Raw genomic sequence first — 26,033 nt, 5'->3', positions numbered from 1 at the left:
TTGCTAAATTTTGAAACAGAATCGCACTAATTACTTAAAATCAGTAACGAGCATCATTGAAGTTTTCACTTCTGTCGTGCGCTCTTAAGCACACACTCTTTTTTTTTACTATTTCTTGCGAAGAGAATATATTCTCTACTCTTTCCAAACTGAAGGGTACAGTGAGTTTCTCTGTGATTTGCCAAGGCAAGCTGGATATAGGCAAGGCCGAGATCTCCCCAATTCATTTCTCCGGCGGTCTCCTTAGCGCTAGCCTTTAGACCGCCGGTCCTTTAAGATCATTGTATCGATACGATTCTTAGCAGGTCCGTCGAGTGACTATCCATCACAATAATTTTAAAAGCGCATGAAGACGTAGAATAACATTTAATTACTGTTTAACATAATAACAATAATAATAATAGTAAAGGAAATACTTGCTTTGATTCTAGATTTTAATGACAAGAGTACAAAGCGGGAATGCTTCACATTTGCTTGAACTGGATCATGACGAGGAGGAATGTGGTCAAAGAATTGAGCACGCTGAAGAGGGTCGACCTGTCAATGGAAAAAAATCTGGCAGCTCTAAATTCTGGGCGACTGTGCAGCACAGCATCAATAAAAACTTGAATTTCTTCGATCTCGTAAGAGGTTAACTTCACTTCCAACCGATAAGCTTTCGCCAAAATTTCGTCGCACTTCTTCAAAATGGAGTCACAGAGAAAAATCGTCGACAAGATTCCAACCTGAAATTATAACGTTGTGACATCACAAAACGGACATGTGAACTGCTTTACCCAAGATATCAGAATGCGGCACAAATCGCGGTAGAAAACCAATGCGTTCCGACCTTCCCATATTTCATTATGTTTGATAACAGTGTCAATGTAAACTAAAGTTCCCGACACACAATAAAAAATAGTGAAGAGAATGCTCCATCCAAAGATGTCGTTGAAAACCTCCACGCCCTCCTTCAACGTGAAAACACTGTTCTTGATCTTTTGCAAAATATCAACAACCTGCTTGGAGTTGAGTTGACTCCTGGCTCTGATCAGTTGCGAGAGAGTCTCGCTGAGACGCTCGTACCGCGACAGCAGCAAGATGAGAAGAATCGTGATGAAAACTACGTAGAAGAACTGAGCGTAGTGTTGGTAAAACTCGCCAATGTAGAATGCGGCTACAGTAAGACCAGCGTCAGCTATGTAGGTGTAAACTCCGAAAGTAGTCAAAGAGAAGTAAACCAATTGTGACGCTACGAAGATCAACTTGAGTGGAATCTTTTTCGGTGCAGATTTGACACCAGCGACACTCTTGATAAGTCGCAACCAGCGACTCCTCTTTAGTCTCATCATCACGATCAAAATGTAGAAGATGAAGCAGAACTGATTCAAGTCGCGCAAAGCGGCCAATACGAATTGTACAGATGTCAAGGCCTGATACACCGGGGATTTGGCGTAAGCACTCGCGATGAAACCCACAATGTACAAGAGGTAAAGGCAGATTTCGTAGAGTTTTTGCAAGCAGTGCGGATTGTGGTTGTTCGTCGATGACGGAGTCAGTGCCACAAACTTGCCAAAAGTGAAAATCATGTCGATTACTTCGAGATCCATCTGTCCGAAACACCAGCTGTTTGGAAATAAAATTTATTCGATTGTATCGTGGCGCAGGAAATTACCAATCCAACAGAACGAACGTGTCAGCAAATCTAATTAATCCATTTCATGTACTTAAGTAATTCATCAATTCATTTTTATTTCCTACAACGAATTTTCTACGTTTCTTTGATTTAAAATTGTCACCGTATTTATGTCACGCCTGAGAAATGTTTTCCGTTTGCTCAATTACACCCAAATATCGACAAACAACAATAATACAAAACGACCAATTTAATTTTATTTACTAAGATATTAAGCTGCCAAGTTACTGTCGCTACTAAATGGAAAGGATTTATTGTGGATAATGAGTTCAGTCAAGCATGATAAACCAGAAATAATATACAGTGTGGAAATTAAGTAAGGCATAAATACAATGATTCCGTTGATATTAATTTTTTGTAAAAAATCTCTAAGCGGATAGCGATTTTAAACTTCAGCAAATATATTCAGCCAATTTTCAGTTTCTTGTGTAATTTATTTTTCATTTTATGACGTCATCTACTTTTTTTTAAATAACAATCTATATTTTTTATCATTGGTTTTGATAGTATACTTTTTACTCCGTTTCCAACCGTATAAAACTTTCAAAGTTACATTTCAAAAAAATCGAGAAAACAGTGTTAAATTTCAAATATTAAAAATTCATTAAACTGGGAAAATTTATCTAGTTGCCGGTGTATAAAAACAAAAAATAGTTATGGCTGTCAGAATTACACAATTTGTAAATGTCACAACAAAGTAAGTGTTAATATTTTGCTTTTTCTAAATCAGAAAATAGTATATTATATCATTAAGAGTAGAAGTGTCTTATTTTGTGCTAAGCCCAGAGATTGAAGAACGAAACGCAGTTGAGGCGACAACTGGGCGAAGCACAAAAAGAGTTTCTACTCTATATACTACTTTATCTTCAATCGGATCTGAAAAAAAAATCGGACATGAACTCGCTTAATTGTTTTTCTTTTCCTGCAGTTACAACCTTAAAATTTTAAGGTACTAGTGATTTCTACTTCTTTTGTTATTGGCACTTGAAGTTTCGATAATATTAGTAAAGTCTATAATGCTATCCATTCTTCCGATGTACTTCCTGCAAATTTCCACGTAAAACTTTCCCAAAATGGTGAAAGATCTCGATTTGTAATTTTTAGTATCCTGAACTTTTACTACGACAGCAGAGCCTAAATCTTCGATATATCTCATTGTTAAATTGGTGATTCCATTGCATTGAAAGCGGTCACACTTAGTGACAAGTAAGACCTAACCTACAATAATGATTTATAATTCTTCCTCTAGCGAACTCAGAAATTATACCTATGTAACCAGAAACTGTTCATCAGGAGCAATTATGTAGAAATCATACACTTTTCGCCCGGGACTGTGGTCGGATTAGATCTACATTGAGTTTGCCGCGATCTGCATCCATTTTGGAGCCGTCACCGTGCATTTCGTTTTCTAACAGTACACACCTACTTCAGACGTTCCCTAAATTCAACAAAACGTCGCAATTAGACTACTTTTTATTGGGGTGCTTAAAAAGTAAACTGTATGACAATCGACCTAATAATTTAGAGAATCTCAAGCAAAGAATTCAACATGAGATTAGGTTAATATCATATCGAGCTATCCAGAATATTAGAAATGAATTTAATAATCGCCTTGGGTGTTGTCAGATGGTACATGGTCGTCACTTCGAATATTTACTGTAAATATTATTTTTAAAATGTTATTTCTGTGCTTATTTTTGTGTTTGAAGTTATTGTTAGAATTTTTTCCTGGTTAATCAATTAACTTCTTTTTTATTACAATGTTTGCCTCACGAAGTCATCGTTTTTACCAACTTTGAATTGAGCAGATAATAAATTTCTAGTTCGATTTTCAACTACTTTTATAATTTTAAAATAAAAAGAAATGTGCCGTCGATGACTCTCCGTCAAATTTAAAAATTAAGGAATTTTCAATATTTGATATTTAACACTGTTACTCTCGATTTTTTTGAAATATAACATATTAAAAATTTTATACGGTTGGAAACGGAATCAAAAGTACTACCAAAATCAACCATAAAAAATATAGGTTGTTATGAAAAACAAATGACATAAGAAACTGAAAATAGGCTGAAGATATTTGCTGAAGTTAAAATTGCTATACTCCTTGGAGTTATTTTCCAAAAAAATAATATCAACGGATTTACTGAATTTATGCGTTACTGAATTTCCAGACTGTATATGTAATTAAAATAATTTCTTTGGTTGGAACTAAGCATATGGTTAGTCACGTCACTATCATTTTAAAAGCGCAGACGAAGGACCCGAGGAGCCAACATTCAACTCCTTCACATTCCCTTGAACTGGATCAAAACGAGGAGGAATGTGGTCAAAGAATTGAGCACGCTGAAGAGGGTCGACCTGTCAATGGAAAAAAATCTGGCAGCTCTAAATTCTGGACGATTGTGCAGCACAACATAGATAAAAAGTTGAATTTCTTCGTTCTCGTAAGAGGACAACACGCCTTCCAATTGATAAGCTTGCGCCAAAATTTCGTCGCACTTCTTCAAAATGGAGTCACACAGAAAAATCGTCGACAAGACTCCAAACTGAAATTAAAAATATGTGACATCACAAAGCGGACATGTGTACTCTTTTACCCAAGATATCACAATGCGGCAAAAATCGTAGTAGAAAAGCAACGCGTCCTGACCCTCCAATACTTCACTGTGCTTGATGATAACGTCAAGATATATTAATGTTCTGGACACACAACTAAAGATAGTGAAGAGAATGCTCCATCCGAAGATATCGTTGAAGAACTCCACGCCTTCCTTCAACGTGAAAACGCTGTTCTTAATCTTTTTCAGAACTTCGACAACCTGCTTCGAGTGCAGCTGACTCCTGGTTTTGATTAGTTGCGAGAGAGTCTCGCTGATATGCTCGTACCGCGACAGCAGCAAGATGAGAAGAATTGAAGTGAAAACTAGGTAGAAGAACTGAGCGTAGTTTTGGTAAAACTCGCCTATGTTGAGTCCGGCTAGATCAAGATTGGCATGCTCAATGCTGCCGTAAATTCCGACAGAAGCCAAACAGGTATAAACCAGTTGTGACGCTACGAAGATTACCTTGAGTGGAATTTTTTTCGGCGCAGATTTCACAGCAGCGAGACTCTTGATCAATCGAAGCCAGCGACTCCTTCTCAGTCTCATCATCACAATCAAAATGTAAAAGACGTAGCAGAACTGATTCAAATCACACACAATACCCAACACGATTTGTACAGTAGTCAAGACCTGATACACCCAAGAATTGATGTAAATACTCGCGATGAAACCGACCACATATAGGAGGAAAACGCAGATTTCGTACAGTTTTTGCAAGCAGTGCGGTTTGTGGTTGTTTCTCGACGACGGAGTTAGCGCCGTAAACTTGCCATAAGTGAAAATAATGTCGATTATTTCGAGATCCATCAATCCAAAATACCAGCTATTTGAATCTTGATGGAAATAAAATTCATTCGATAGTATCATTGCGCATGTAATTACCAATCGACAGAACGAACGTGTCAGCAAATTTAATCGATCTCTTTCACATATTTCGTCAATTCATTTTTATTTTCTACGTGGAACTTTCTACGCTTCTTTGATTTGTGACTGTATTTATGTCAACACTAATAAATGTTTTCCACATGCTCAATTACCCCTAAATATGGACAAACAACAGTAACACAAAACGTCCAATTTAATTCTACTTACAAAGATATTAAGCTGCCAAATTACTGCCACACCTAATTGGAGAGGATTTATTGTGGATTATGAGTTCAGTCATGCATTACAAACCAGTAAATATGTATATGTAGTTGGTACTCAGAGAACCGCTAGATCTTGACTTGTACGCCCACAACTTCTTTTCCATAATCATTATCATTATTTTATCAATATATTCAAGCAACGTAAATGATTCACTTTAATCAAAAATTTGTAAGTTGTCAAGTACGAGCCAGTCAGTGCAGGATCTCCACATTTGATTCATAATCAGTCATGTGGTACTCTGGATGGTGACAGCGTTCGCATTTTAGGTCTGGATTAATGAATTTGATGTTAGCAGATTTCAAATTGAGAGAATCTTGGGGCTCTCGAAGTTCGGGAAGCTACCGCCAGTGTCCGTCGCACTCAATTAGCTGTGGTACTGCGTAAGAGCACAAAATTAGCCGCGTCACCCATAAGTGGGACACTGACAAAATTAGGCCAGCTGACACGTGACACACACCCTTTGGGCCTGTTGGTATCTTTAGCCCTTTAATTTTCAACCACCGGAATAGACTAGGCGGAACTACGAGTTTCCAGGCTTATCGCGTCAGGTTCAATTTGGATTGGACATTTTGTCTCATATTGCCGTCATAATCTCTTTTACTTTTTTTACTATATTTTGCGAAGAGAATAGATTCTCTAGTTTTTCCAAACTGAAGGGTACAGTAAGTGTCTCTGAGATTTGCCAAGGCAAGCTAGATGTAGACAAGGCTGCCATCTCCCTAATTCATTTTACCCGGCGGTCTCTTTAGCTTTAGGCTTTAGACCGCCGGTCCTTTAAAATCATGGTATCAATACTCTAACCTAACCTGACCTAACCCAAGTTGAGCTTTCAACCACTGCCCCCTCGAGTACAGCCCAGGTTGAGCTGGAAAGGAGGGGAACCACCGTGCGCTCCCCTTATCCTCCACTGAAAGATTTGATGTACAAAGAAGGACAGGGAGAAGAGCACGCAACACAAGTTGGTTTACATTGACAGAAAGTCTTTTGAAAAATAGATAGAACTAGGAGTAATAAGCTATTGTTAGTCTCATGCACTGAGTAATTTTGATTGAAATTTATAAAATCGAGCGACTATCCATCACAATATTTTTAAAAGCCCAAGACGTAGAATAACATTTAATTGCTGTTGAAAATAATAACAATAATAATAAAAGGAAGAATTATATTATTATACTATTATAAAAATAAAAATTTATTTTTATAATAGTATAATAATAGAATTCTTCCTTTGATTTTACATTTTAATGACAAGAGTACAAAGCAGGAATGCTTCACATTTGCTTGAACTGGATCATGACGAGGAGGAATGTGGTCAAAGAATTGAGCAAGCTAAAGAGGGTCGACTTGTCAATGGAAAAAAATCTGGCAGCTCTAAATTCTGGGCGATTGTGCAGCACAGCATCAATAAAAACTTGCATTTCTTTGTTTTCGTAAGAGCTGAACTGCACTTCTAACCGATAAGTTTTTGCCAAAATTTCGTCGCACTTCTTCAAAATGGAGCCACAGAGAAGAATCGTCGATAAGATTCCAACCTGAAATCATGCCGGTAAGACATCACAAGGTGAATATGTGAACTGCTTTACCCAAGATATCAGAATGCGACAACAATCGTGGTAGTAACTCAAAGCGACCTGACTGTCCCGTACTTCACTATGTTTGATGATTATGTTAATGTAAATTAATGTTCTGGACACACAACTAAAAATTGTGAAGAGAATGCTCCATCCGAAGATGTCGTTGAAAACTTCCACGCCCTCCTTCAACGTGAAAACGCTCTTCTTGATCTTTTGCAGAATTTCAACAACCTGCTTTGAGTGGAGTTGACTTCTGACTCTGATTAGTTGTGAGAGAGTCTCGCTGAGACGCTCGTACCGTGACAACAGCAAGATGAGAACAATTGAGGTGAACATTAGGTAGAAGAATTGAGCGTAGTTTTGGTAAAGCTCGCCCATGTAGAATGCGGCCTCAATGAGATCGGTAGACCATACGTTGGCGTAAACTCCGAAAGTTGTCAAACAGTAATAACCCATTTGTGACGCTCCGAAAATTAACTTGAGTGGAATAGTCTTTGGCGCAGACTTGACAGCAGCGAGACTCTTGATAAGTCGGAACCAGCGACTCCTTCTCAATCTCATCATAACGATCAAAGTGTAGAAAACGTAGGAGAACTGATTCAAATCGTACAGAATGGCCAACACAAATTCAATAGGCATTAAATTCGGATACAGCGGAAGCTTGGCGTAAATACTCGCTGAGAAGCCCACCACGAACAGGAGGTAAACACAGATGTCGTAGAATGTTTGCAAGCAGTGCGGATTGTGGTTGGTCATCGACGACGGAGTCAGCGCTATGAATTTGCCAAATGTGAAAATGGTGTCGATTACTTCAAGATCCATCTGTCCAAAACACCAGTTACCTATTTGAATTTTGATGGAAATACTGTTTTTCGATCGTTTTGTTGCGCAGGAAATTACCGATCGAACAGAATGAACGTGTCAACAAATTTAATTGTTGTCTTTGACGTAATTCATCAATTCACTTTTATTTCCTTCGCGGATTTTTCAACGTTTCTTTGATTGAAATTTGATTGTAACGATTGGGATTTGTTTTCCACTTCCAAACATCGACAAACAATGATGACACCAAATGTCCAATTTAATATAACTTACACAGGAAAACAACAGGTAAATTATTAGCGTCACTTCTAAAGGGAAGCGATTTGTTTTGGACGATACGTTCCTTCAAGCATGACAAACCTGAAAATCTGGTTCTACAATTAATGAAAATCATTTCTTTCTTTGGAAAGCCTGTTGCTCTGACTCCTCAATCGAGAACCCCAAATTGTTTGCGAAAACTGTACACACTTTTAGTGTTTCACTTGTACAAGAGTAACTCTTGTCAACAGAAAGTCACATTATGTAAAATTGATCACAATGCAATTATTACCGAGGGTACTACTAGAGCACGACATTTAAGCGCCCACAACTTCTTCATCATAATCATCATTAGCATGTTTAAGCAATGGAAATTGACCATCTCGATCAAAAATCTGAAAACTGTTGGGTACCTCCAAGTCAACGAGAGATCTCCATGTCTGACATTCATAATCTCCCATCTGGTACTACGGACGGTGACAGTGTTCGCGTTTTATGTCTGGATCGACTTTTTCAGCGTCAGTTTATTAAAGCTCTACTGCGGCGAGTACTTGCTCCTGTACTCGCAGTTTTTTTACACACTTCTTGCTTGCATCATCTTGAAAATGGTACTGTTAAGGTACCGACACCAAACAGTTTTTCTAAAGGAACAGGTTACGAGCAGAAGACGGTACCAACGGTACCTGACGCTCATCAAAACCCAACTCAATTCCTTCGTTTGGAAAGAAACAGTTTCGATCAAGGCGACAATATCGCATTAAGAATCGACCAGTAAATTTTTCAGTCCATTCAGTTTTGTGTTGATACTGTACCGGTCCGAATAGGTTCCATAAATTAAGAATTTTAATTTTTTAAATAATTTCAACGAAATGTTTTAAATACCGTTCATTTGCGACATTTGTAAATTTTATTCATGCGTTTGTCGGCAAGAGTGGTACCACATTCCTCAAGTGAAATCTGCCAACCTGTCTTTGAAAATGCAGGTACGCGCCCGGTCCGAACACAACACAAAGATAACAGTTTTCATTCGAAAATAAACATTGCAAAATTTACTCGTTGGATAATTTGGGGAGTCCAGTTAAAATCAGGGGATAATTGAATTAATGAATTTGATGTTAGCAGGTTTCAAATTGAGAGATTCACCAAATCAATGTTCATTAGGTTAATTTACCTTTTTTAGCATTCTCAAATTTGTGGCATATTTGTAATTAAAGGGCGAGAATTGCAAATTAGAAATAGAGCGCTTTATCGTAGAAAATAACTAGAATCTTTTTGCACTTTTAGTTAGAAAAGTAACAAAGCAACGTAGAAAGGGAGTCGGTAGAAATAAGAGACAACAGGGTAACGGTAAAGCTAGGTAGTCGTAGAAATCAGAGGTGTGAGTGAGAGAGAGAGAGAGAGTGAAAATTATGAATTGATTAGAACAGTTTTGGGGAATCAAACCAATGTAGAACAATTTTTAGATGTAGCAGATCAACGGAATTTAGTTACATGACATGGCACTTGCGTAACAGCGTTTCAAGCCCAATTTAGGTTTCAAAATAATGTTAATTTGCTTCATTTTAATTCTGCTTGTTTCATTTTAATTCTGTTTAATTCTTGGTGCTGATTTTTATTATTGTATAGAGTCAGTAATTCAGTGGTCCTGTTTAATTCTGTTTGCTCCATTTTAAATTGTGTTTGGTGGAAAACGGACTCTGTAATTGCAAAAGTTCTAGAGATATCGAACAGGTGTCGCGATCGGCGTAAAGTAGAACCGAGCTGATTGTTCACTCTGGTCAAGTAGGGGTTGCGAAAGTGGGGTGCGCCAGAAATGATAAAACCGAATGCGGAACGGGAAACAGGCTTTTTTGATTCACTCGGGGTTTGATTTCCAAAGTAGTCGGAGGTACGTTCGGTACCTGCAGCAGCCATTTTGTGACCACGTGCTTTATATTCACAAGGTAAATTATTTCTCTAGTTCTTGTACATTATTTGTAGTCGCGATTTAATTGGTCAAAGGGCATTTAGTTCTTTATCGTTCTAAAGTAAAGATTATATTATTTTCTTTGAGCATTTGACGACCATGTGAGTCTTTAGAATCTTGAATTAAATTCTTTATCGCGAAGTATGTGATCTTTTTGCATTTACCGATTGGGGAAACGTGTTCTCGCCAAGGCAATCTATTACAAACTTATTATAAAATAGTTTCATTAATTATTCATTATTTGGGAGCTTTCTGCGTCGGGGAAGCTACCGCCAGTGTCCGTCGCACTCAATAAGCTGTGGTCCGGCGTAAGTGCACAAACAGTTGCGTCACCCGTAAACGGGACAGTGACCAACTAGGCCAGCTGACATGTGAAGAGAAGTACCCTATAAGTCTGTTAGAACCTTTTTGGCTTTGACTGAAAATTTCCAGGGCATCGCGTCAGGTTCAATTTAATTGGGGAAAACCTAAATCGGATCACATAGTTCGCATCTCAAACTCGTATAATGCTGGTCACTGCAGAAACTTCTGAATTTGCCCAGCTTAGTCATTTATTCATGAGTCAAATCTTAATTCGCGAGCCGCGAGTCAAATCTACCTGAGTCAAATTTCCACCAACGTCTTTATTAAACTCATTAGGCCAGCTGACATGTGAAGAGAGGTACCCTTTGGGCCTGTTAGTATCGTGTGTTCCACTCGCAGCAAGCCATGACAAAAGTGAAGTATGTCTTAGTACCAGATGTGAAATGAACTACTAAAGGAAATTTATAGGTTATCTGTCACTCACAATATGATGAAAATTTGTAAGTAACAAATGAACTACTTCCAGTGATTCTAAAATCGACATGACCAGTCTATCTATCTCTATAGTCATGGCTTACTGCGAGTGAGTTTTTATTGGAACACACGATATCTTTTTCCCTTTTATTTTCAACCACCGGTTCCAGGGTTATCGCGTCGGGTTCAATTTGGATTGGGCATTTTGTCTCATATTGTCGTCATAATCTCTTTTCCTTTTTTACTATCTCTTGCGAAGAGAATATAATTCTCTACTCTTTCCAAACTGAAGGGTACAGTGAGTTTCTCTGAGATTTGCCAAGACAAGCTACGAGTAGATGTAGGTAAGGCCGACATCTCCCTAATTCTTCATTTTTTCCGGCGGTCTCCTTAGCGTTAGCCTTTAGACCGCCGGTCCTTTAAGATCATGGTATCAATACTCTAACCTAGCCTGACCAAGTATTGGGCCGAACTAGATTTTAATGAAAGTCAGAAAATGACAGGTAATCGAAAAGCGAAAATACTTGGGCAGTATCTTAATAGACAAAAAGCAATGGCGTCAGATCTGAGTGTCATTTTTTTTTCTCTTCTGTAGAGCAATATTCACCTAATGTCCACTGAAACATTCGATAAACAAAGAAGGGCAGGGAGAAGAGGACGTAACACAAGTTGATTTACATTGATAGAAAGTCTTTTGAAAAATAGATATAACTAGGTTTAATAGTCTATTATTAGTCTCATGCCCTGAGTAATCTTGATTGAAATTTATAAAATCGAGTGATTAACCATCACAGTATTTTTAAAAGCGCAAGTCGTAGAATAACATTTGATTGCTGTTTAAAATAATAATAATAGTAGATTCTAGATTTTAATTACAAGAGCACAAAGCAGGAATGCTTCACATTTGCTTGAACTGGATCATGACGAGGAGGAATGTGGTCAAAGAATTGAGCAAGCTGAAGAGGGTCGACCTGTCAATGGCAAAAAAACTAGCAGCTCTAAATTCTGGGCGATTGTGTTGCACAGCATCAATAAAAACTTGAATTTCTTTGTATTCGTAAGAGGTCAACTGCACTTCTAACCGATAAGCTTTTGCCAGAATTTCGTCGCACTTTTTCATAATGGAATCACAGAGAAGAATCGTCGACAAGATTCCAACCTGAAATCATACAGGTGTGACACCACAAGGCGAACATGTGAACTGCTTTACCCAAGACATCAGAATGCGACAACAACCGTGGTAGTAACTCAAAGCGACCTGACCCTCCCATACTTCACTGTGTTTGATAATTATGTCAATGTAAACTAATGTTCTGGATACACAACTAAAAATTGTGAAGAGAATGCTCCATCCGAAGATATCGTTGAAGACCTCCACGCCCTCCTTCAACGTCAAAACGGTCTTCTTGATCTTTTGCAAAATTTCAACAACCTGCTTTGAGTGGAGTTGACTCCTGGCTCTGATTAGTTGTGAGAGATTCTCGCTGAGACGCTCGTACCGTGACAGCAGCAAGATGAGGATGATTGTGGTGAAAATTAAGTAGAAGCACTGAGCGTAGTTTTGGTAAAGCTCGCCCAGGTAGAATGCGGCTACAGTGAGATTGGTAGACCATACATTGACGTAAACTCCGAAAGTCGTCAAACAGTAATAAACCAGTTGTGACACTACGAAGATTAACTTGAGTGGAATTTTCTTCGGCGCAGGCTTGACAGCAGCGAGACTCTTGATAAGTCGGAACCAGCGACTCCTTCGCAGTCTCATCATGACGATCAAAATGTAGAAAACGTAAGAGAACTGATTCAAATCGTACAGAATGGCCAACACAAATTCAATAGGCATTAAATTCAGAAACAGCGGAAACTTGGCGTAAATACTCGCTGAGAAGCCCACCACGTACAGAAGGTAAACACAGATTTCGTAGAGTTTTTGCAAACAGTGAGGATTGTGGTTGTTCGTCGACGACGGAGTCAGCGCCGCAAACTTGCCAAAAGTGAAAATAGTGTCGATTACTTCGAGATCCATCTGTCCGAAACAGCAGTTACTTGAATCTTGATGGAAATAAAATTTGATCGTATTGTTGCATCGGAAATTACCAATCGAAGAGAACGAACAACAATAATACCAAACGTGTAATTAAATTGTATTTACAAAGATATTGATCTGCTAACTTAACGTCACACACGGATTTATTGTGTATATTAAGTTCAGTCAAGCATCACAAACCGAAAAATAATGAAGACAATTTCTGTAGTTGGAAAACCTGAAGCTCTGATTCTTCGATCGAGATCGCAGCACCAAATTGTTTTCCAAAATTCTTCGCATATTTATTTACTGTTTCTTTTGTACATGATTGGTGCCATTAATTGTAACTCATGGTAACACAAAATGTCATAAAGAGAGTTTTCGCTCATGGGATAGTCTATTGAAAGGAAAGAGTGAACTCGAATATGATTCTCCATGCCTTTTTGTACACAACAATAATATTCACTGAGGTCACTTCTCATAAATTACCTAAAAATTAATAGTATACACACTGCATGTATCATAAATTTCTTATGTCCATTGTGAATAAGCACTAAGGTATCTCTTATGTATTTCTTATGTCTTACGTCTATTGTGAACAAGCACTAACAGATAATAAAATTCAAACTAATAATGGTATATCAAATATAAATGAAATTAAAGAATTCTGGTCAAACAAGGTGACCAAATTAATAACTTTTGGTTAAAAAAATTTACTTGTATTCATAAATGCTTACCTGATCACTTTAACGGATTTATTAGGCAACCTAACACATTTCTTGAGTTTTTGGCCCGATACTAAAAATCCATCAAAATATACGCCAATCACATGTGTGCCTAAAATTTATAAAATTATGACATTCATCATGCATTAAAGTAGATAGAGAATAGATACGAGAATGATGGAACAAGCTTGAAAAAATAATAGAAATACTTATACCGCATTCATAGACTACAAAAAAGTCTATGATTCAGTACCACATTCTTAAAATTAATTTGGATTTAATTAACTTTTTATCACATGTTATGACATTTTGGAGAAGTACTTTAAATTTATCAATAAACAATACTAAATTAAAATCGGAGCCTGTTCAAATTAAACGGGGAATTTATCAAGGAGATCCTTTAAGTCCTTTATGGTTTTGTCTAGCCATTATTTTTTTGACAAATCTATTAAATAGCACTGGATATGGTTTTAATATTAGACTTATAATAATACCACACTATTCAAATCAAATCACCTTATATAAATGGATGACATAAAACTTTATGCATCTAAAAAGAATCACATTTTATTTTACTAACAATAACTGAAAATTTTTCAAATGATATTGGGATGAATTTTGGTATTGATAAGTGTAAAACGCAATCAATATGTCGTGGTCATTACGAAAATTTAGAATATATAACTCAAGAAGGAGAAATCATTAAAAATTTAAATAAAGGAGAATTTCATAAATATTTAGGTATTAATCAATCAAATTATATTCAACACTCAATTATAAAACAAAATTTAGAAAAGCAATTTTATTTAAGAATTAAATCTATTTTAAAATCAAAATTAAACGGTAATAATTCAATTAAAGCAGTTAATACATATGCTGTTCCATTGTTGACCTATTCTTTTGGTGTTATAAAATGGTCCAAAACTAATTTACAGACATTAAAACCAGAGTTCTTTTTACCAAATTTAGTAACCATCACCCCAGATCTGCTATTGAAAGATTCAATTTACCACGCGAAAACGGTGGTAGGGGTTTTTCAAATCTAGAAATACTGCAGCACAATCAAATTGCTTCAATAAAAAATTATTTCCTCAATATAGCTCCTGATAACACCTTTTTTAATGCTTTGGTTTTAGCCAATAAAGATTACACACCTTTAAATTTAAGTGATACAAAAATTTCAGATATTGTTGAGCCAAATACAGGGTGTCTCAAAAATGGCGCCTAATCTCTTGAGGGGTTAAACTATTTGAAGACTTGAGTTCAATTTCGTTGTGAATTTTTTTTCCTTTGACTATTTTCTAAGTTATACACATTTTAAAATAAGCAAATTTGGCAACATCGGTTGGTACGCACAATCAACTCCTTTGAGGTCAATGTTGCCTCTGTTATTTTAGCGTATTTTGGTAGGTCATTACTCTAAAAAGAATTACTTCGGTGTTGTTCCACTACCTAAAGAGGTCTTGGAAAAAGTAACATTGTAAAGTAATTTATAATTCAGCTGTAAAATTTGGTAATAAAGGAGATACATCTCTTTGAAATTACCATATTTAAGAGCAAGTTATACAAAATCTGTTGGTCCGATCAAATTTTGTATTGAGATTTACCTTCCCAGGCTTCTATTCTTTAAGACCCTTAGGAGATTGGGCGCCATTTTTGAGACACCTGTATACCTGATAATTTAATTCATGTATAAAAAATCCCATAAGCCGCGATGCATTTGTCACTTTGACATCCGATAAAGTTAGCCCTAACTTTGCACCTGGATAAAATGTGCTTAAACTTCCATGGCAAACTTTTTCGAATCTGATTATTGTTTGTTGTTATGATAACGAACCAACAATCTTAAACATTGACACAGCTTGTAATAAATTGAAGTGCAAAATGGTCAATTCAATTTTTCATGATTATTTTTTATTATTCATTAAATTATCTTATCGAATTACGCTCGAGGTTTTTTTCGTCCAGGATAAAATTTCATTTTTTAAACTCTAATTTGGTTTCTTTTTGGTAAATTGAATCCACAAACCACCAGATAAAATAACTCGTCCTTCGGACTCGTTTTTTTATCGGGTGGTTTGTGTCGTCAATTTACCAAGCAACCAAATTATCGTAAAAAAATTCAATTTTATCCGGACAAAAAAAAACCTCTCGTGTAATTACAGTCGACACTATAGCAAATATAAAACAGAAATCTCTACATGGGAGATACTTTAAAGAACTGGAAGAACCCGAAATTAATATTCAGGCTTCTCATGCATAGCTTAAAAAATCAAATATTCATCCTGATACTGAGGGTTTTATACAGGGTGTTTTCGAAGTTGAGGCGTTCCTCGTAACACGAGATACTATACATTATTCTTAAGAATTTTAGCCAAAATCTTCTTAGTAAAATGTTTGTATTAACGGAGATAATTGATTGCATATTTTTATTGTTTTCTAAAATTTTGAGTCCGGTCTTGTCTATTTCTCCGCTGTACTAGATTAATAACTGACGTGGCCCAGGATGGTGTTTTTCTGGAAATCGCTCTGCGTACTCTCTGGAACTCTCTGGACGCCGCAGCTGCATTCTGATAACGTGATAACCTTGCCCATACATTAGCAACATATCTGTGAGCTCATTATTTTCGTAATAATAAAGCCATTCCGACTAATTAGATGACAACTCTGACAGTATTTTTGATTAACGTCCAATTCTAATTTCTAACAAATCAGCGCAAATTTGAGCAGGACCGGTTTCAAAAATCTTCATTGCCGTACACATTTTACTAAGGTGACTTTGGCTAAAACTCTTTAGAACAACGCTTACTATCACATGTTAAAAGGAACACCTCAACTTCGAAAACACCCTGTATTTGTAATACAAGATCGTGTTATAAATACAAGAAATTATAAAAAACACATATGCGGTTTGCAATCGATCATTGATAAATGTAGGATTTGCGGAGCTGAAGGAGAAACAATTGAACACATTATTTCTTTTTGCACCGCTTTGACTCAAGCGAATATAAGAAACGTCATGACGTTTCGCGATATATTCGCTAAAATTATACGCATGAATTTAGCTGTTAAATTCAATTTATCAAAGGATACACAACCACATTATAGGTATAAACTAGAAAGTTGTTTGGAAAATGACAATTACAAATTATATTTTGATCCAAGAGTTTTAACTGATATTCATATTAAGCATAACAGATCAGACATTATTATTTTAAATAAACAACAAAAGCAAGCATATCTTTTAGATATAGCTGTTCCAAATTCACATAATATAACACAAAAATTAATAAATATTTAGAGCTCTCCCTTGCTATGAGAAATCTTTGGTATTTACAAAAAAAATCGATTTTACCACTTATAATTTCAGCAATGGAAATAGTACCGCAATCTCTTTTTAAAATTTTTAAAATTCTGGATTTAGGGAACACATTGGTAGTTGAAATTCAAAAAGGTATTTTATCAAAGTCATGTCATATCGTGAGGAAGTTCCTTAACATTGACACAGAACATAATAAAACACCGGTATTTATGTTAATTAGCATTGCACTATTACATGATAGTAATATCCGTAATAGTGTATGTACTCCGGCAAAATTGCCGTGCCGCCGGGTGGTGGAGGGAAATAGAAAGAGGGAATTCTTGCTTTGATTCTAGATCTTGATGTCAAACCTACGAAGCAAGAATGCTTCACTTGAACTGGATGATGACGAGGAGGAAAGTGGTCAAAGAATTGAGCACGGTGAAGAGGGTCGACCTGTTGATGGAAAAAAATCTGGCGGCTCTAAATTCTGGGCGATTGTGCAGCACAACATTGATAAAAACTTGAATTTCTTTGTTCTCGTAAGAGGTCAACTCGCTTTCCAACCGATAAGCTTGCCATAAAATTTCATCGCATTTCTTCATAACGGAGTCACAGAGAAAAATCGTCGACAAAATTCCCACCTGCAAATATAACGGTGTGACACCATAAAACGCATATGTGAACTGCTTTACCCAAGATATCAGAATACGGCAAAAATCGTGGTAGAAAACCGACATGTTCTGACCCAGCAATATTTCACTATGTTTGATGATTATGTCAATGTAAATTAATGTTCTGGACACACAACTAATAATAGTGAAGAGAAAGCTCCATCCGAAGGTGTCGTTGAAGATCTTTACACCTTCCTTCAATGTGAAAATGCTCTTTTTCGTCATTTTCAGAATTTCGACAACCTGCTTTGAGTAGAGTTGACTCCTGGCTCTGATTACTTGCGAGAGAGTCTCGCTGAGACGCTTGTACCGCGACAGCAGCAAGATGAGAAGAACTGAGGTGAAAACTTGGTAGAAGAAGATAGCGTAGAACTGGTAAAACTCGCCCATGTCGGATGCGGCTGCAGCAAGCCCGCTGTGCTCTATATGAGCGTAAACTCCGAAAATAGTCAAACAGTAATAAAACAGTTGTGACGCTACGAAGACTAACTTCAGTGGAATATTAACCTTCGCAGACTGGACACCAGCGAGACTTTTGATAAGCCGGAACCAACGACGCCTCCTCAGTCTCATCAACACGATCAAAATGTAGAAAACGTAGCAGAACTGATTCAAATCGTACAAACTGGCTGACATGCATTCTACAAATGTTAACATCTGATACACCGGATAGTGGGCGTAAATACTTGCTGAGAAACACACCACGTACAGGAGGTAAACGCAGATTTCGTAGAGTTTTTGCAAACAGTGAGGATTGTGGTTGTTCGTCGACGACGGAGTCAGCGCCGCAAACTTGCCGAAAGTGAAAACGGTGTGGATTACTTCGAGATCCATCTGTCCAAAACATCAGCTACTTGAATCTTAATGGAAGTCTTTCACATAATTCATCAATTCATTTTTATTTCCTACGTGGGTTCTCTACGTTTCTTGATTTAAAATTGTGACCGCATTTTTGTCACGACTGAGAAATATTTTCCATTTGCTCAATTACCTACAAGTAGCGACAAACAACCAAACAACAAAGGTTCAATTTAATTCTACTCACAGAAATATTAAGCTACTAAATGTTTTATTTATTTATTTATTGTTGACGATACGTTCAGTTAAGCACGATATACAAGAATATATGTGTTTACAAATAATCAAAATCATTAATTTAGGTGGAAAACCTGTAGCGCTGACTTCTCGACTGAGAACGCAACAATAAATTGTTCTCCAAAATTCTGCGCATTCTTAGTGTTTGTCTTTTAAGTCATTGGTGCAATAGTAACTGTTGGAAATAGAAAATCGCATTATGCAGATAATAATGTGGAAAATGAAGTACTGTGACAAAAGTACAAAGCAAGAACGCTTCACACTTCCTTGAACTGGATGATGACGAGGAGGAAAGTGGTCAAAGAATTGAGCACGCTGAAGAGGGTCGACCTGTCAATGGAAAAAAATCTGGCAGCTCTAAATTCTGGACGATTGTGCAGCACAACATCGATAAAAACTTGAATTTCTTTGTTCTCGTAAGAGGCCACCTCGCCTGCGAAGCAATAAACTTGGGCTAAAATTTCGTCGTACTTCTTCAAAATGGAGTCGGAGAGAAAAATCATAGACAAGATTCCAACCTAGAATTATGACAATGTGACACCAAACAACGGACATGTGAAGTACTTTACCCAAGACATCAGAATGCGGCAAAAATCGTGGTAGAAAACCAACGCTTTCTGACTCTCCAACATTTCAATATGTTTGATAATCACGTCAATGTAAACTAATGTTCGGGACCCACAACTAAAAATCGTGAAGAGAATGCTCCATCCGAAGATGTCGTTGAAGAACCCTACGCCTTTCTTCAATGTGAAAACACTGTTCTTGATTTTCTTCAGAACAACTTGCTTCGAGTGGAGTTGACTACTCCTGGCTTGGCTTAGTTGCGCCAGAGTCTCGCTGAGACGCTCGTACCGCGCCAGCAGCAAGATGAGAAGAATCGAGGCGAACATTAGGTAGAAGAACTGAACGTAGTGTTGGTAAAACTCGCCCATGTAGAATACCGCTACAGTAATACTGGCCTGCTCTATGTTGGCGTAAAATCCGAAAGCAGTCAAACAGTAATAAACCATTTGTGACGCTACAAAAATTAACTTGAGTGGAATATTGATCTTCGCAGATTTGACAGCAGCGAGGCTCTTGATAAGTCTGAACCAGCGGCTCCTTCTCAGTCTCATCATCACGATCAAAATGTAGAAGACGTAGCAGAACTGATTCAAGTCGTACAAAATGGACAACACGAATTCCATAGATGTTATCTGCTGATACATTGGAAAGTTGGCGTAAATGCTCGCTGAGAAACCCACTACGTACAGGAGGTACACGCAGATTTCGTAGAGTTTTTGCAAGGAGTGGGGATTGGAGTTGTTTGTCGACGACGGTGTCAGCGCGGCAAAGTTGCTGAAAGTAAAGATAGTATCGATTACCTCGAGATCCATCTGTCCAAAACAACTATTTGAATCGAAATCGAAATAAAATTTGTTCGATCATATCGTGGGGCAGGAAATTACCGATAAAACAGAGCGATTGTTCACATAATTCATTAATCCCTTTCCGTTTTTATTTCCTACAAGGATTTTTCAACGTTTCTTTGATTCAAATTGTGACCTTATTAATGTCACGACTGAGATTTATGATTTTCATTTGCTCAGTTATCCTCAAGTATTGACAAACAACAAACGTCCAATTTAATATTACTTACACAGATATCAATCTGCTAAATTAACGTCACATTAAATGGAGGGGATTTATTGTGCACGATACGTTCAGTCAAGCATGGCAAACCAGAGAATATGTATGTTTACAAAAAATGAAAATATTTTTTGTTGGAAAACTTGCAGCTCTCACTCGTCGAACACCAAATTGTTTCCCAAAACTGTACGCACTTTTGGTTCTTCTCTTGTTCACAATGCAGTTAGTACCGAGGGTACTGCTAGAGCGCCCACAACTTCTACAACATCTACATCGTAAATCTAAGCAACCCAAATGGACCATCATGATCCCAGATCTGGAAACTGTCCGCTACCACCAGTCAACTCCTATCTCTTGTCCGGTACCACCAAGTTCTCCATATTTGACATTCCGGTATTCTGGATGGCGTTTGCGTTTTACGTCTGAATTCGGCATCAGTTTCCTAAAGTTTTACTGCGTCGCAGATGTACTTGCAGTACTCTTAATCTCTTCTGGCTTGCATCATCTTGAAAATAATACTGTGGAAGTACCGACATCAAGCTAATTTTCTACGACCAGAACATCGGTACTAACACTAATGCTCATCACAATCCAACGCAATTTTCTCCTTTTGAAAGGAACCATCAACATTTTCAACGATATGCTCAGCTGTACCATTCCCTTCAGTATATTTTTCGGTGATCCAAAAGCTCTGATTTATATGGGTATAATCCTTGAAGGTACCAAAATCTTCAACAGTCGCCGTAGTACTCTGATAAATCAGTTTCTGTGGCATTTGGTCGTCATTTTGGGTAAGTTTCTAACAACTGTTCGATTTTTCTTGACTATCCTTTTCCACAGACTTGACCTTCATTGTAATTTTTTTGCCACACCCTCAGGATGGAGTTTTATGAATTCTTGAAGTCGTACCAGATTGTCAGTGTCGTGGATGTGTTGATTGTGAAGAATCACGTGCAAAGGTATAAAAGAGTGTCTCAACAGTCGTACCAGAATTTTCTGCTGCGAGATGCTTCAACATCAACAGATCAACGATTTTTTCCATCATTCATTAAATTCTATCACAAAGTTTCTTCTTGATATGATTCAAGCAAACGTTCTCTAAATGGAATAAAATATGAAACGACATAGACCATGATTTTATTTCACAAAATAAATTTCGATTAGTCTTGGTTGGAACAAGATAAAGCTGCACAAAAATTCGAGAGGGTTTATAATAAATAAACAAGAATTTGTAATTGATTTTCTTCACAACTGTGATATTTTACTGTGTATTTATATTTCCCATCGACCGAAACAGTGGAACATATTACTCTTTAATTTAGCTTTATTTACTCTACAATTAGTTTCCCAAAATAAATTAAACACCAGATTTATCGACCAAACCTCTAGTAAGTCCCGACAAACCAAACAACATGGACCTAGAAATAATGAAAAAAGTATTTATGATCGGAAAATATTTAGCACTGACACCCACTAACCCCAAAGACATGTCGCCAACACGTTTCCACAAGTTCTACGCAATTTTCGTATTTTCGTGCTACGCTCTTGATACCATAAACAGTTTCTACAATAGAAGATCGTTCTATTTAAAACTGTCAATGATGCAGGTGGTACTGAGGGTACTACTAACTACCGACCTTATTGCCAACACTTTCTACAGCATAATCGTGGCCTGTCTGTTAAAACGGCACAAGTGGAGTGTCTTAATCAAAAACTTGAGGGTTGTTGAAAACAAAAGCAGTACCATGCGATGGTACTATTTCACGTTTGTTGCGTTACACGTCCTACTACTGACAATGGCAATTCTCACGTTTTATATCTGGATTGAGTTCTTTGGTTTGGATTTCTTCAAATTGTACTTGGGAGAGTATTTACAAATCTACTTGCTCTTTTTCAACAACATGACGACGTGCATTGTCTTGGTACTGATGCTGACAAGGTACAGATACCAAAATACTTTGATGAGTCGACTCGTCACCAGGAAACTTCTCCATTTACCTCTTCTGACAAAAATCAAAAACAATTTGTTCGTCTTGCGACAAACCGTCGACGCTTTTAACGACTTATTCGGCTGGAGTATCCTTTTCAACATCTTTTTTGGAGGTTTGAGAAGCTTGATTTGTTTTGACGTGCTCCTCTCATTTAGAGGTAACGGACTGGAGGCAAATGCTTTACAAATGTTCTTTCACCTTGAAGTTATGCTGTTCCATTTAGTAAGTCATCACAAATTCAATATACTTCAGTAACCTTTTCGTTTATAGATCGGAATGCTGACTATGATAATGCTGTGCGACACAATCCGAAAAGAGTTTGAAGATTTGCTGCTGCTTTTCTACAAACTGGACTGCAATGCTGAATTGTCCACCGACGAAAACGAGATGAGTGCGTTGATTAAGAGCCTGTCAAGAAATGTACCGCAATTCACAGCTGCCAGATACTTCTATATCGACAGGTCGACGATCTTGAGTCTTTTCAATAGTATCACCACTTTTATTCTGGTGATGATCCAATTTAAATAGAAGTTTGTTGAAAAATATTTTCAATTTGTTAGAAATGTTTGTTAAATAATGTTTTCTCTCTGGAGATGATGCTAAGCACACAAGATTTATTTTTGAAGCGAATTACACTGAACAGTCGTCTATTGCTATTTTTCTATCTAACAAAATGTCTCTTTGATGTATGTCTGGTTACCAAAAATATTCTTTCTTCTGTGTAAGATCAGTTTCCTCTTTCTTTCAATAGCAATTAGTCTATTTTCATTAAAGTGTAGAATTACCAAGAAGAATGTAATCGACGAATTCAACATTTTCAACAAAATACACTTAAACAAATTTGGTAATTGTAGATGAATCTAGATGGAGTCTTGATATAGTGCAAAAATCAATAGAGAAGAGATTCTTTGAAAATGGTTTGTGATTTTGCTTTTGGTCATCCAAACCGTCAGCGCAAACTTCTTCCCAAGAAGATTTCAGTGTTGTCAGAATCAGAAGCTAACTGCTAGTTGCAATTTCATTTTTACATAACAAAACTTGAAACCAAGAAATAAACCTACATAATACTCATCTAAATTTTATTGAATGGAGCTACTACACATCTTATTCACAAAATATTTCATTTAATTCTATACAACATTATTTTTTATTCCTCTTCCTGCGCCTCTTATATTTTAAAACCTGTCAAATGAAAATATCTGGTGGATTAGAAAAACTCAAACATTTTTATTTCTCGACGCTACTTCGAAACCCTTCGAAAATATTTTTGTACCTCGAGTTAGTACTTCACGTCCGGAAAATAAGTACCCCAAGGGTACTATCTAAATTTTAGAGTAAACAGTAATCACTGAGAGACAGATGTGGTAAACAAAGATGTTACTTCACTCTCTTGCAGAATATTTCTCTGTTAAGCTCATTGACAATTTGTTAATCAGAAGCAATTTGCAAAAATCCCAAAAACTTATTTTTTAGGCACCCTGATTGAAAAAGGTAATTTTTTTCGGGCGCACTTTTTCGGACGCTAAATTTAATTTTGTCGGAAAAAGTATAGTATCGTATTTTAAAACCTGTCAAATGAAAATATCTGGTGGATTAGAAAAACATTTTTATTTCTCGACACTACTTCGAAACCCTTCGAAAATATTTTTTGTACCTCGAGTTAGTACTTCACGTCCGGAAAATGAGTACCCCAAGGGTATTATCTAAATTCTAGACGTAAACAGTAATCACTGAGAGACAGATGTGGTGAACAAAGATGTTACTTCACTCTCTTGCAGAATATTTCTCTGTTGAGTTCACTGGCAATTTGTTAATCAAAAGCAATTTGCAAAAATCCCAATAACTTATTTTTTAGGCACCCTTAGTGAAAAAGGTAATTTTACGTACTCCCAAGCGGATGAAAAGTAACTCTTTTTCGGACGCACTTTTTCGGATGCACTTTTTCGGACGGACTTTTTCGGACGGACTTTTTCGGACGGACTTTTTCGGACGCACTTTTTCGGAAAAAGTGTAGTATCGTTTATTTCTGGTGCTATTAGGTGCTAGAAAACCCAGACTCGGACGAAAAAGATGCACTTTTTGGCCTTGAAGCACAAAGAACTATTATCGTTTGATTTGATTTATTCGAACTGAAGCATGACCAAAATAAACGTGATCGATGCGTCCAACATTTGAAACAACGTTGATCTGTTGATTGGGAAAAATCCCGCTGCTGTAAATTGTGGGCGATTGCAGTCGATAAAATCTGTAAACGTTTCAAACTCTTGTTTCTTGCGCGAAGCAGTCGGTGAGGTCTTCAGTCGCCATGCCAGATCTACAAGTGTGTCATATTCTTTTACAATTCTGTCGCACAAGAACATCGTGATCAGGAGACCGCTCTGAAACAGAGAGTTGATTGGAGAGCACTTGGTAAGTCAGGAAGCTGTACCCAAAGTATCGCGAGAAGACCTAAATCACTAAGAAAATGTAACTGGTGTGGTAGAATTCTGAATATGGATTTGAAAGTATGTCTTTTTTTAATGGAGAGGTCGATGTAATAAAAAAACTTGAAGGTACCACAGAAAATAGTACCGAGGATAGTCCATCCAAAAATGGTTACGAAAACTTCGACACAACTTTTTAAAACAAACACTCCACGTTTGACTTCTTTTAAGACTCGGGACAACTCCTGGGGGTTGATTTGATTGGATGAAGTAGAAATTTGGAGCAACATTTTCGTATAATGTTGGTACCTTGTCAGTAGCATTCTTAGTACTACACAAGTACATATTGAATATGTAAATTGCGAATGAATATAAGTATGTATCGGAACAAACATGAAAAGCAGTACATAATCAAAATAGTAAAAAGTCACAAATATTTGAATCGTGGAAGGTACTAAAAACATGAAAACTGAAAGCTTAAGTACTATAAATTGTCCGCTATTGACTGGTGCAATTTTAATAGACTTTAACCCATCGATTAATGTGAACCATCGTTTTTTCTTCAGTCCCATCATCACCACCAAAATGTGAAAATTGGAGAAATATTGATTCGAATAACTCACAACCATCAATATACATTGAATGAAAGTCATTGTTGGATATTCCCATGCATGTATGTACTGGTAAATTGCAACTCCAATTGTGTACACTGTAAACACAAGGAAACAGTGATATCTTTGTAAACAATTTGGCTGTCGATCGTTGCACGAATATGGTGTAAATGCCAAGAATTTTCCAAATTTAAAAACTAATTCAATCAGTTCCAAATCCATGCTTTGGTGGATCAATCGCCGCTTTCCTATTAAGACAGCACCGTTTATCTGACCCTGTCAATCTTTATAAACAAGTCAATTACATGTCCCTATATAGATTTGATTTCACTGAAAATGTTATGATTTTTTTGCGAGCAACCACAAAATATTACTAAATACAGATAAATAACATCCAAAAACTATTATTAATATTATTCATAGCTATTATCTGTGCTATTATTAACTCCCGTAAGCCGAAAACAAAATAATTTGAACAATGTTATCTGATTTAGTTTCATAAAAAAAAATTAAATTGAAAAAATCTATTTTAAGGATGAACTGGAGTAACAATCTCAGCAAAAAGTTGCGGAATTCTTATAATGCTATGAAACGTTTATTACGAGAAATCAATATTTAAAAAAACAGTTTTGTGTGCAACCGTACGCGAAATGAGCACTTCGCGTGCCTAGAGCAGGCCGCGAAATTGAATTTCCCAGCCGTTGCCTTGACGACGGCCGTAAAAGTAAAAG

General features: G+C 36.8%; 6 protein-coding genes across 6 annotated transcripts; all 6 read right to left on the bottom strand.

Annotated features, from left to right (window-relative positions):
- Nucleotides 1–464: 464 nt before the first annotated feature.
- On the bottom strand, nucleotides 465–1,589 carry LOC138129470 (uncharacterized). Its single transcript, XM_069045766.1, has 2 exons — nucleotides 939–1,589; nucleotides 465–725 (listed from the first exon to the last, which is right to left on the bottom strand). Exons 1-2 carry the CDS (start codon nucleotides 1,587–1,589, stop codon nucleotides 465–467), a joined length of 912 nt encoding a protein of 303 aa, XP_068901867.1.
- A 2,374-nt stretch (nucleotides 1,590–3,963) lies between these two features.
- Nucleotides 3,964–5,088, bottom strand: LOC138129469 (putative gustatory receptor 39b). Its single transcript, XM_069045765.1, has 2 exons — nucleotides 4,276–5,088; nucleotides 3,964–4,224 (listed from the first exon to the last, which is right to left on the bottom strand). The coding sequence occupies exons 1-2, from the start codon at nucleotides 5,086–5,088 to the stop codon at nucleotides 3,964–3,966; spliced, it is 1,074 nt and encodes a 357-aa protein (XP_068901866.1).
- A 1,613-nt stretch (nucleotides 5,089–6,701) lies between these two features.
- LOC138129467 (uncharacterized) lies at nucleotides 6,702–7,826 on the bottom strand. Its single transcript, XM_069045764.1, has 2 exons — nucleotides 7,014–7,826; nucleotides 6,702–6,962 (listed from the first exon to the last, which is right to left on the bottom strand). Exons 1-2 carry the CDS (start codon nucleotides 7,824–7,826, stop codon nucleotides 6,702–6,704), a joined length of 1,074 nt encoding a protein of 357 aa, XP_068901865.1.
- Nucleotides 7,827–11,725: 3,899 nt separating this feature from the next.
- On the bottom strand, nucleotides 11,726–12,850 carry LOC138129466 (putative gustatory receptor 39b). Its single transcript, XM_069045763.1, has 2 exons — nucleotides 12,038–12,850; nucleotides 11,726–11,986 (listed from the first exon to the last, which is right to left on the bottom strand). The coding sequence occupies exons 1-2, from the start codon at nucleotides 12,848–12,850 to the stop codon at nucleotides 11,726–11,728; spliced, it is 1,074 nt and encodes a 357-aa protein (XP_068901864.1).
- A 4,415-nt stretch (nucleotides 12,851–17,265) lies between these two features.
- Nucleotides 17,266–18,384, bottom strand: LOC138129465 (uncharacterized). The gene is made up of 2 exons (XM_069045762.1): nucleotides 17,572–18,384; nucleotides 17,266–17,520 (listed from the first exon to the last, which is right to left on the bottom strand). Exons 1-2 carry the CDS (start codon nucleotides 18,382–18,384, stop codon nucleotides 17,266–17,268), a joined length of 1,068 nt encoding a protein of 355 aa, XP_068901863.1.
- A 518-nt stretch (nucleotides 18,385–18,902) lies between these two features.
- LOC138129464 (putative gustatory receptor 39b) lies at nucleotides 18,903–20,024 on the bottom strand. The gene is made up of 2 exons (XM_069045761.1): nucleotides 19,215–20,024; nucleotides 18,903–19,163 (listed from the first exon to the last, which is right to left on the bottom strand). Exons 1-2 carry the CDS (start codon nucleotides 20,022–20,024, stop codon nucleotides 18,903–18,905), a joined length of 1,071 nt encoding a protein of 356 aa, XP_068901862.1.
- Nucleotides 20,025–26,033: the final 6,009 nt, after the last annotated feature.

Source organism: Tenebrio molitor, chromosome 4 (assembly GCF_963966145.1).
Source record: "Tenebrio molitor chromosome 4, icTenMoli1.1, whole genome shotgun sequence".
Classification (NCBI taxonomy): Eukaryota; Metazoa; Arthropoda; class Insecta; order Coleoptera; family Tenebrionidae; genus Tenebrio; species Tenebrio molitor.
This window is presented reverse-complemented; position numbering and strand designations above follow the sequence as displayed.

Excerpts from the sequence above, each read along its gene's own strand:
- LOC138129470 (XM_069045766.1), bottom strand. The coding sequence starts at position 1,589 with ATGGATCTCGAAGTAATCGACATGATTTTCACTTTTGGCAAGTTTGTG. Across the intron at positions 726-938 it reads CGTTGAAGGAGGGCGTGGAG|GTTGGAATCTTGTCGACGAT; the intron begins GTTTTCAACGAC and ends TTATAATTTCAG.
- LOC138129469 (XM_069045765.1), bottom strand. The coding sequence starts at position 5,088 with ATGGATCTCGAAATAATCGACATTATTTTCACTTATGGCAAGTTTACG. Across the intron at positions 4,225-4,275 it reads GCCGCATTGTGATATCTTGG|TTTGGAGTCTTGTCGACGAT; the intron begins GTAAAAGAGTAC and ends TTTTAATTTCAG.
- LOC138129467 (XM_069045764.1), bottom strand. The coding sequence starts at position 7,826 with ATGGATCTTGAAGTAATCGACACCATTTTCACATTTGGCAAATTCATA. Across the intron at positions 6,963-7,013 it reads GTCGCATTCTGATATCTTGG|GTTGGAATCTTATCGACGAT; the intron begins GTAAAGCAGTTC and ends GCATGATTTCAG.
- LOC138129466 (XM_069045763.1), bottom strand. The coding sequence starts at position 12,850 with ATGGATCTCGAAGTAATCGACACTATTTTCACTTTTGGCAAGTTTGCG. Across the intron at positions 11,987-12,037 it reads GTCGCATTCTGATGTCTTGG|GTTGGAATCTTGTCGACGAT; the intron begins GTAAAGCAGTTC and ends GTATGATTTCAG.
- LOC138129465 (XM_069045762.1), bottom strand. The coding sequence starts at position 18,384 with ATGGATCTCGAAGTAATCCACACCGTTTTCACTTTCGGCAAGTTTGCG. Across the intron at positions 17,521-17,571 it reads GCCGTATTCTGATATCTTGG|GTGGGAATTTTGTCGACGAT; the intron begins GTAAAGCAGTTC and ends TTATATTTGCAG.
- LOC138129464 (XM_069045761.1), bottom strand. The coding sequence starts at position 20,024 with ATGGATCTCGAGGTAATCGATACTATCTTTACTTTCAGCAACTTTGCC. Across the intron at positions 19,164-19,214 it reads GCCGCATTCTGATGTCTTGG|GTTGGAATCTTGTCTATGAT; the intron begins GTAAAGTACTTC and ends TCATAATTCTAG.